Source organism: Cupressus sempervirens, chromosome 11 (assembly GCF_028749045.1).
Source record: "Cupressus sempervirens isolate cs-2001-9-10 chromosome 11, ASM2874904v1, whole genome shotgun sequence".
NCBI classification, from domain to species: Eukaryota; Viridiplantae; Streptophyta; class Pinopsida; order Cupressales; family Cupressaceae; genus Cupressus; species Cupressus sempervirens.
The window spans coordinates 787,071,424-787,082,296 of record NC_143128.1 but is presented as its reverse complement, the minus strand read 5'-3'; the positions used below and the strand labels follow the sequence as shown (position 1 = coordinate 787,082,296).

General features: G+C 34.7%; 1 protein-coding gene across 1 annotated transcript; it reads right to left on the bottom strand.

The window, feature by feature from the left end:
• Positions 1 to 8,942: 8,942 nt before the first annotated feature.
• Positions 8,943 to 10,413, bottom strand: LOC149531954 (zeatin O-xylosyltransferase-like). The gene has a single exon (XM_089810983.1). The coding sequence runs from the start codon at positions 10,394 to 10,396 to the stop codon at positions 8,957 to 8,959; it is 1,440 nt and encodes a 479-aa protein (XP_089667109.1). The 5' UTR covers positions 10,397 to 10,413; the 3' UTR covers positions 8,943 to 8,956.
• Between the last annotated feature and the right edge of the window lie 460 nt (positions 10,414 to 10,873).

Genomic DNA, 10,873 nt, shown 5'->3' with positions numbered 1-10,873 from the left:
TTGAATAGCTTTTCAAACATGAAGTAATATACAAAAAAAAGCTTATTATTTTTATTAAGAAGGTACGAAAGGGTCCTAAACCCATAGTCCTAAAAATAGCTTATTGTTCCTATATAGCTTTTGATGATGTGATGACAATCATTTGTAATCTATTTACCATAATGGCCATCTTTCTATTAGAGGGTTTCAAATCCCAATGGTATTCTAAAACTTATGCTACTTGTAATTATGTATCACATGTGTTAAATTTTATCAAGAAAAACTTGAAGCAAACTAATCTTGAAGATAAAGAAACCCGCAAAACCTAAATGTGGACAAGGATGAAACTATGTCTACTTGCATATGGGTAGAATTCCTTGAAATGGGTCAAGATAGATGCCCTAATAAACCATTTTTCTTTTCCTTGAGAAATTCTCAACCCTTTTTTGATCCAAATGCTATGGGCATCAAGGCAAGTGATGCAATCTGACTTGGAACTCTGTAACTCAATTTTTTTTTGTTTGTAAAAGAGTGATGTAGAGTGTCCTAAAAATAAAACAATAATTAGGATCCATTCTTATCCCTTCAAAATCCATTAAATAATTCCATTTTTAGTGGCATCTCATGAGGTAAACAAAACACTTTTCAACACAACTCTTATCAACATTTCATCATTCACATAATCTAATTTCTATTCCATAGTATATTAATCATAACTTTTGTTACCAAAATTTTCTTTCCACACCCTTTGGTTAAATTGTTTAAAATTATTCCTTCTAAAACATATCCAAATCTGATGCCAATAAAATAAATAATTATCAAGCTATGGTCTCTAAATCAAGACCCATATTTTCTCTCGTAAACTAGAAATAAAATATGTACAACCCTGTTGGAATTATGATATATTTGTCATTAGTTACAACACTTATTTGATTATGAATGCTTACCGAGCTCATATCAAGAATTCCTTTGGAAACTGAGCATATGGGTGGTTCAACAGTGTTTGCCAAGTTCATAGTGGTTACCGAGCATAATAGTGTTCTCCAAGCAGTTAGTGGTCACCGAGCTTCGCAGTGTTTACCGAGTGATCAAGGTAAACGAAGAACTTAGTGTTTACCGAGTGATCAAGGTAAATGAAGAACTTAGTGTTTACTGAGTGATCAAGGTAAACGAAGAACATAGTGTTTACCGAGTAAACAAGGTAAATGAAGGAATCAATGTTTACCAAGTGAAGAAGGTTATCAATGGATTCAGTTTTTACCGAGTGACACAATATTCACCGAGTCACCAATGGTTATCGAGTTTCAAGCTACTTACAATGGTCAGTATGAACCGTGCCTCTACTCTTACCGAGTGCATGATGATGCAGTGTATTGTAGTGGATGTCGAGTATCAGAAGGTCATTGAGCCAGTTTGAGGAACTCAAGTTTTCTACCATCTGGCCGACTCAGTAATGTTTTGTTCACTTGTGTTTGGCCAACCTTGTTAAGTAAATATTGGAATGATATATATGTGATGTATTATATCATTTGTAAAAAAAGAAAAGGAAATTGGATAGGATTTTATTTTGCAATATTTTTGAGAAGAGAGAAAGTGAATCAGCAGTAGAATAGAGGAATACAACAAGGTCAACATTGGTGTAGAAAATTTATATCTATCACATCAGGTGATCAGAGCATAAAGGATCTTATCAGAAATCAGTTGTATGTTAGGGTAGACTTAGGGTAGACTTAGCAGTCTTTTGTAAATCTCCTAACAGAGTGCATACTTCATTGTATGTTTGTAAATCCTCTAACAAGGTGGATCTAGCAATCCTACTTGCTTCTAACAGGGCAGATCATCAGAAGTGATCATTGTAAGCCTTAACAGGTCAACTTTATACTGTAGTATTGAAGTTTTGTGGGCACCATCCCCACCCCAGTTTTACTTTCTAATTGGAAGGTTTCTGGGTCACCAAATCAGTGTGTTCATGTGTGATGAATGTTTATCTTTTCATGCATACAGTAGATTAGATGGATGAATGGTGAATATGTTATTATGCAGAATTAATATAAAGTTTTAGGGTTACTGATTCACCCCTCCCCTCTCAGTAACCTTGTTAGTCTGGATTATTTCCAACACAATCCTCCCTAGGGCATCCAATATATTTCACAAGATAAATCCAAATAATCCCAAACCAATTTTAAATTGACCAATATTGATTCTAGTTTAATAATATATAATGCATTTATCTTAAAAATCTTTAAATAATTATACAATCATAAATCTTTTCCTACAACTACAATGAAGATCTTAAAAACCCAGTTTTCACTAAAAGATGTATAACTTCCACAAATACAAATGAAATCAACTCAAACCAAAAGGGAATGAAATTTTATTAAAATATTTTTCCAATTAATCTATTTAGGCTCTCAAACTTTTCCAAATGTGTCCATACCAACCCCTGCATTATGACTATTTCTAGAGATTCTTAAATATGCAAACAACCACTTTTACAAAAATGATCATAACTTCCTTAAAACTTAGTGAAATTGGTCCAAAATAATAAGAGAAGGAATATTATTCATTAGTTAATATCCAAATATACATATTATACATGGTTCACATGCCTTACATGGCCCTACAAGTCCTCTAAACAACACAAAAATTGAAAAACCAATCAAACCAACAATATATAAAATCTCCAAAATTAGATCGAAAATGTTTCCTTCTTCTCCTTGATTGATTTGGAATGAAAAATAAAATGATTTCATAGTGGTTTTTATGGTTTATAAATTACCAAACACCTTACATTATTTTAACCCTTTAGAACATTATGCATTTGTTTTGACATCATTTTAAACATTTGATGCTTTTTCACATTACAACTCATGTATAAACCCAACCTAGACCAAGCCTATGAATCAAATTATTTTATATGGATATAAATAGGTCCATTCACATATAAAATAATAATTTTGACATTATTGACCACATTAAGACCACCTTGCACAATTTTAACAACTTGTGACGAATGGCTTCTCTATCCTTTACATCATGACCTTATGGACTCAAATACATCACAAATGACTCAAATTAATTTCAATATCTCATATAAGTAATCTTAACCTCCTTGTGTTCTTGTAACCTCCAAAGATTTAACATGATTGCCTACTTCAAAAAACTTGCATAGCATAAAATTTCTGTTATAGAGGGGTCATGGACTTGCTTGCTAAAGAGACCACACATTAGTCTAAAAGAAAGATTCTGCAACTTAAAATTCTCATTCAAGATTCAAAGGGATTTTTTGCTTAAAAATATCTTAAAGCATTAATAGGCTCGTCTTCTATAAAAAGCTTTGTAACTTCAAATTTTTGTTGTTGTTGAATGAAGCTCTTCCATTTAAGGGTTAACCGTAAAATAAACTTAAAAAGAGAAAGCTTTGCAACTTGAAGTGAGATTTATAGTAGAAATTTATCACATGAGATCAAAGTTACAGGTACAACAATTATTAAATGTTCATAGAATAGAGAAGAGAAAAATAATAGGAGAATCCACTTGAAAGATGTGTGCATTAGGTATTTCCTGCTAAACCATGAAAAGAACTAAAGGCCATAAAAATACAAGTTCTAAAAACACATTGAGTGTAGATGCCAATGCTAGGTACTGTATAGTTCTTGAAGACCCATTTAAAAAAATAATAATTCATGTTTTCTCACTACTAGCATAAGTAGAATGACCATTATAGATGAGACTACAACTATCATTGACAAATATAGAGATTGATATGAATGCATAAACAATACTTTCATACCATTGATAGAATTCCACCACTTAGACCAAGACATACCTTGATTACAACCAAAAAAATTCCTTTATGTTTTGCAAAATTATTTGCATAGAAAACCATGAGTTTGTGTTGTAGTATAATGAGCTACTTTGGATAACAAAGGAAAATAAGGCAATCATTCAGGAACCTAGATGTATGCACACTTCTAGAACAAGAAACAAGATGCAAGAGGAATTCTAGAAGAAGTGCGCTAGTCTTTGATGTGCATATAAAAAAAATTCAGCAATAGTTAAAGTCTCCAAATGGTTATCTAACTGTTGAATAAAAAATTAATTTTCTACATTGCTTTATTCTAGCATAACCAATGGAATTCTAAATAATTGACAATATCTAAAATTTAAAAATAGTAAAAATATTCAAACTATATAACAAAGTTACCATTTCAAAAATACTTTGTTGTTATTAGTAAAACTATAAAAATTCCAAAAGAAAAAAAAAAGATATGCAAAGAAAAACTAAGATAGATGGAAAATGACAAAGATAATAAACTTTATGATAAATTGAATGTTGCTTCATCTTTGTCATGCCAATATTTGCCATCCTAAAAATATCAAGTGTTAATGATCCTCTTATTTAATATTCCTGTGGAATTTACATGGCGTCTAGCATGCACCAGTCATTACATTGATCTATGACCACAAATGTCTTCTTGTCTAGAAGAAAACTTAGATTGGAGTACAAGATGGTGAGTGTGGAGGAGGTGGAAGCTGCCATGAAATAATTGATGGTGAGTGAGGAAGGAGTGAAAATGTGTGAAAATGTGCAGGATTTGAGAGCTCAAACCTAGGTGGTTATTGTAGATGGAGGCTCTTCATCTGACCAATTTGATGCTTTATTCCCTAAAGATAAGTCCCCCATGACCGTCACCTCTCCTCTAAGAAAGATGACAATAGATGCCCCTACTACTCCCCCTGAACATCCCCACCCCTAGTCTCAAAACCCCCCTCTACCCCTAATATGCGAAACACCTCCTCTGGTTCTAAGGAAGAGGCTTGTATGATGCATGAGAGATAAATAACCTAAAAGAGAAGATGGAGAAACTAAAGAAGATGGTGTCAAGTTGGACATGAAGTTAGATACCTTGGAACACATTTTTATCAAATTCATGCATGCGATGGCTACCACTCTCAAGATTTTGTAGCAAGAGAAGGAGGAGGGTCTTCTGGAGGCTCTAAAAGTTCTTGATTGATGACTAGCTGAAACTTCTTCTATCAAAACTTCCCCATCAAAGCAAAAGGATGAATGAGGGTTTGACCTCATTCTTTGTTTTTTTTTCCCCTTTTTTTCTTTGTTTAAGTATATGCCCTACATGATTTTTATGAATATTTGTCTAATGGACACTCCTAAGACTATTCCTAAGTTTGTTGTTAGTTTAGTTTTTGCTCTCTACTATTTTATTATTATCTGTTGTGTGTTTAGGGGGTTAAATAGTTGGACTCTAAACTTTATTCATAACACTATAATTTTCATAATGGATATGGATGGCTAGTATGTAGTTTTTTGTTGGTCTTTAGGTTGTTAATCAACTATAAGTGATTCTAATACTGGTTTGTTTCTCTAAGCAAGTCACCCATTTTTCACTGCTTGACTCTTGATCATATTACATTTATACCAAATGAAGAAGAAGTGAAAAAATATTAAATATAAATGAGTCTTTACTCATTCAATAGAATCACCAATACATCTTGATACATGATCAAAGATCAACTGATCCTAAAAGATCAAGAAAAATAATACATTATAATTACTTTAATAAATATAATTCTTGAACAAATTAGATACTACAATAGGTAAATCATACAAATATAAAGAAAAATCAAAATTCCATACTTAGAAAGAAAATCCCAAATTTTATATTTAGAATTCATATTTTAAACCTCATCCAAGATTGCACAAAAGTGCATCTCTTTTCATGCATGTGGTAGGAATAAAGGTTCTAAGTTCACATCTATGCTCAAGGTTTCACATACCAAGTAATAAATGCAAAATAAAAAATACCAAGATAGGAATTTACAAAGGTGTTAATTGAGGGCATGAAACTGAGACTAATAGCCAGCTAAATTTATTTTTATTAATAATAATTTTTATAGGTACCTTTATAGAATACACAATCTTTGATAATAAAAAAATTCCTCGAGTCAAAGAAAACTTTGTAGTTTCAGGTCATATCATTCATACATCCATGGAAAGAAAGGGAATGCAATAAAAATTATAGAATTATTATTAAATCTTGTATATGTAACAACATCATGATGTGGGTTCAAGTACAAGACAACAAGGTGGCCCTTGAGATGGCCAATCTGCAGGAGCTTTTGAATCATTGGGGCAGTTCCCCTTGTATAGTGGCTTGAGGGAACTACTAGGGCTGCAACTCTTCTACCTACCACCCTCAAACTCCTCAATCCAAAGATCCTTGCCACTCTCCTAGTGGTGGGAATGATGGTTGGGGTTATCACTCGACCTCTCCATCACAGTCCGACTTTGGTTGGTCCCTAGGTGCCCCTGCTCCTGCTCCTATTCTCACTGGTTGGTCCACAAGCAACTCTACATGTGGCCTTAGGCTACTTATTCTAAATGATCTTTCCCTTGCTTGGCCTTGGAAATTTTGCCTCCTAGGACTAAGGAAGAAAAATATAAAGATAATGATGCTACCAATGACATGGGTGGTCTCTACATGACCCACCTATTAACCCTGTTGATGTATGAGGTTTAGATGATCACTAGGATCCTCCTCCATTGGTGCTGTGTGAACTTTTACAGGGTTATCTTTTATTCCTTCCCCACCTTTTTTGTGAATATGTAACTTTAATATTTCAACTAGAATAGAGAAGGGACTATTCATAAAAAAATTAAGTCATTTGAATCCAAAAAATACTTTCAAATATCAATTAAGATGTCTCCTAAAATAATAAAAAGAGGCCAAATAATCAAAATTAAGCAAGAAACACCCTCATATAGTTTGATAATGAACTCTTTACATGATATTTTAGTTACATGAAAAATCACATGTTTCTAAATTAACTTTAATTGCCATATGCCATATAAAAAATTGTGTTAGACTTGATCTAAAAATTGTGTGGTACTTTTCTAATAAAATTAAACCTCGTGATAGTGGAAGAAATGAATGATGAAGGGATTGTGGGTTAAACTCAACTTTGACAGAGCTACTAATGGTCACAATAGACCTTTAACTTTGCACTTTCAAGGCTATAGCTTGAGAAAATAGGATCTATTTTTACTTCCAAATATTGTTGAAAATATCATAGAATCCAATATATAGATATATAACCAAAAAAAAATTCATATTGTGATTTAGATATATTTTATTCATATTTTTGTGTTTTAACTATCCACTCAATTAAATGGATGTTTAAGTACATGGATGGATCTGCTTATTGGAGAGAACTGTATTTGATGTGCTTTATTTGTGTTGAGATTATTTGGGTATGATAATTTTATTTCAAGAGGTATCATGAGTTTTTTATTTACTCTTTTATTATCAAACTAGTAACGAGAATTTATGAGTCTTCATGAGATGGCATCTTAACATATCCCAAGTAGTATCATGGGTTTTTTTGTTGTGTAGAAACTTGTGTCTTTGTTTAAAATTTCCTTCATTTGGTATGAGACTAGGATGATCAATAGCAAGTTAGAAATCCTGACACATCTAAAGAAAAATATATGTTTGAAAAAGGGATTGTATAAAATAAAATTTTGGGTTATTTCTTTGTTATGTAATCTTACCAAATGTAAAACACTAAAAAATAGCTTAGACATATTACTAAATAATGATAATATATGAATGCATAATTAACTTATATTTATTCAATGATATTACAAACATGTCTTGATCACATTGTCTCTAAAGATGAAAGAGAAATGGTGCATTGCAATTGCATCAACTAATATAGGTCTTGGAAAAATTGTTGGTTGCAATATTTAAATAACAAACACATAGAAACATGATGTGAATTTTATATTTCGATGTCATATTTTTAACTTTATGCAAGGTCACACAAAAACTATATCTCTTCTCATGCATGTGAGAGGAATTTCGATTATGATATTTTCTTCTATTGTTTCATATACTGATGAATTCAATACAAAACTAGTTGTTTCTTCTTTCAACTTTAACATAAATCTTTTAGAAGTGCATTCTCTCTCTCCTCTTATAAATGTAATTAATACTTTTAACAAAATACTATAACCCTATAACCTTACTAGATGTTCCAGCCATTGAGGGACTTAGTTTATCCAGGCACGAATGGCCTTTTCTAATGTTCCAATATGGCCTCGTAAAAAATTGAGAGCTTCATTAGTTCAGATTGGATTCATACTAACTCCATACAAACAAATACTTTGCCTTCTTAGTCGATGATTTCGAAAATACTTTGCAAATTGGGGAGCTTGTCTTTGTAAATTGGGCACTACCTTGATTTATTAACGCGGCTGTCACAAATCATTGACTTCGACGAATTGCAATCTACTTGATGTATGCAATTTTAGCCCATGACAATTCATTTCCCTCAATAAATTTTTGTCGTTTTTCCTTTTCAAGTTTCTTCTTCAATCATGTTTTTCCTTTTCAAGTTTCTTCTTCAATCATCTATAGACAATGTCAATAATTCAAACTTTGGTGATTATTTGAATGGCCTAAGATTTCATTCATTGAATGGCTTTACTCACTTGTGATCTTGCAAATTTCATTTTGAGGGTATCTTCATATAGGCAGCTTTATCCTTGCTTAGTGGATGTAGCCTTAAAATTTTTTGCAACTAAATTCTTTTCTTAGAGTTGCACCAAAATTTTCCTTGTATAAACTCTTTTTCAAGAATCTCTTTGTTATATTGCTCTTCTCTTGATTATATTGCTCTTCTTTCAAATGGTTTTGTTTTAAAGAGAGCAATAAACTGTTAACATATAATCGAGTCTTTATTCATTCAATCTAATTACAAATACTTCTTGACTACGTGATCAAGAATCAATTGATCTTAGAAGGTCAGAAACAGATAATACATTCTAATTGCCTCATTAAATTGAAATCGAATCCCAAATTGTATATTTAGAAAAGCCCAAGTTCTATATTTAGAAATCATAATATATAAAAGCCACGCTCAGACACAGACGGGGGATTCAGAAAAGGGACTGCTAGGAAACGGAGTTTCTGCTAATTTGTTGGTAGAAGTTGTCGAGAAGGGAATCGAATTGGCCGGACGAAGAGCCTCCAGCTGCAACGGCCACCCTGGTTTGAACTCTCAGATCCTTTGCCTTTTCACGCATTTGTACCCCCTCCTCAGTCACCATCAATCGTTTCACGGCCACCTCCACCTCCTCCGCACTCACCATCTCGTACTCCTCTCTATCACTCCATTCCTTCACCTCCACACCAATCTTCAACTCGCAAGTCAAGAGCTTAGCGTTGGCGAACTGATCGGAATGGAGAGGCCACGCAACGACGGGCACGCCCGCGCAGACGCTCTCCACCGTCGAATTCCACCCGCAGTGAGTCAAAAACCCGCCAGTAGACTTGTGAAACAGTATCTGCAGCTGAGGCGCCCACTTTGTCACAACAAGCCCGCGTCCTCGTATTCGACTCTCGTACCCTTCCGGCAGAAACTCACATATCTCATTCCCATTCGAATCCGCTTCCGGGGAAAAACGGGACGTGTCGGATGCCCTGAGTACCCACAGGAATGGCTGCCCACTGCGCTCCAATCCCACGGCCACCTCCCGTATTTGTGCTGCCGGCAAAGAAGAAAAGCTGCCAAAAGAGACGTATAAAACAGATGCCGGAGAATGGTCGTCTAGCCATCTGATCGTGCAGTACTCAGATGAATCCAATGTCACAGGCAGCTCCTCGCTCAAGAAATGGTGGGGGAGGAGAGGACCCACGGTCCACACGGGCTTCTCGCCTAAAATTCTCTTCTCCTCGGCCAAGTCGACGAATGGAGCTTCAATTGCTCGGAAGGTGTTGAAAATCGTTCCTTTTGCAGGGCCAATGAACTTTTCCTGGGACTCCACGAACATCAGATGTTGCTCGCTGATGGTCCGGAGCAGCGGCACTTGAAGACTCGAAAACCCTAAATGCGCTCCGAAATCTGCGCCGGTCCGTTTGTGCGTAAACCAGAGCATGGGATAAACTCCGACTGGTATGAATACATAGGCTGGAATTTCATACTTGTCCGCAACTGGCTGAACCCAGCCCATGTGCATGTCGTACACCATGACGACTCTTTTGCTATTAGAGGAACTGATTTTGCATAGGAAGGTGTCCATCTGAGGGAGTAGGATGTCTCCGCAGTCAAAGAGAGAAGCCAGATGCGTGGGAAACATATGTTTGCTTTCAGCGCTGGGCTCTCCATCTGGTATTTCAGCCAGTTCCTCAAAGCGAATGTTGAAGTTGCGAGGGTCCGTACCTTGGAAACGAGTCCGGACCTGCTGAATGTGGGTGGAGGGGGCCACAAACGATACGCTTATTCCTCGCCCGGCTATGGCTGTGCACAAGTGGAGGAGCTGATTCATATGACTCTGTGCGAAGAGAGGCACTACCACAACATGGATTTCTGCACCACTTGCATCTGAATCCATTGGAGACCAATTCGCCAGCAGCTCTGTTTACACTACGGTTCACAATTTTGACTAACCGGTATATATCAGTTTCACAGGCCAAAGAGAGAGCAAGTTTTTCAAGTTCAGGTTGTTTTCAAGACAAGCAGTCCCTACAAAAACATTAAATATTTCTAAAATAAAACGGGCAAGCTTTTCTGGATGACTAGAGTATGTGAGATGCCGTGTGAATGGCAGGGAATCGTTCAATAAAAAATATCATAAACAAATGAAATTTTACGAAGCATGACAAAAATGACGAAGCATGCAATATACCTTGGTGTTTGTCATTTCGATGTATTTTATCAGATCTGTTATTTCAATCTTTATCATTCCACAAATATTATTGTTAATATTTATTTTGTATTAAATGTTACTATTATTAACCTTTTTTTAGTAAGAAGTTTTTTTTGAGAACGACGTGTGAAGAAAAACACAAAAAACATATAATTTTTGATC

Excerpts from the sequence above, each read along its gene's own strand:
- LOC149531954 (XM_089810983.1), bottom strand. The coding sequence starts at position 10,396 with ATGGATTCAGATGCAAGTGGTGCAGAAATCCATGTTGTGGTAGTGCCT.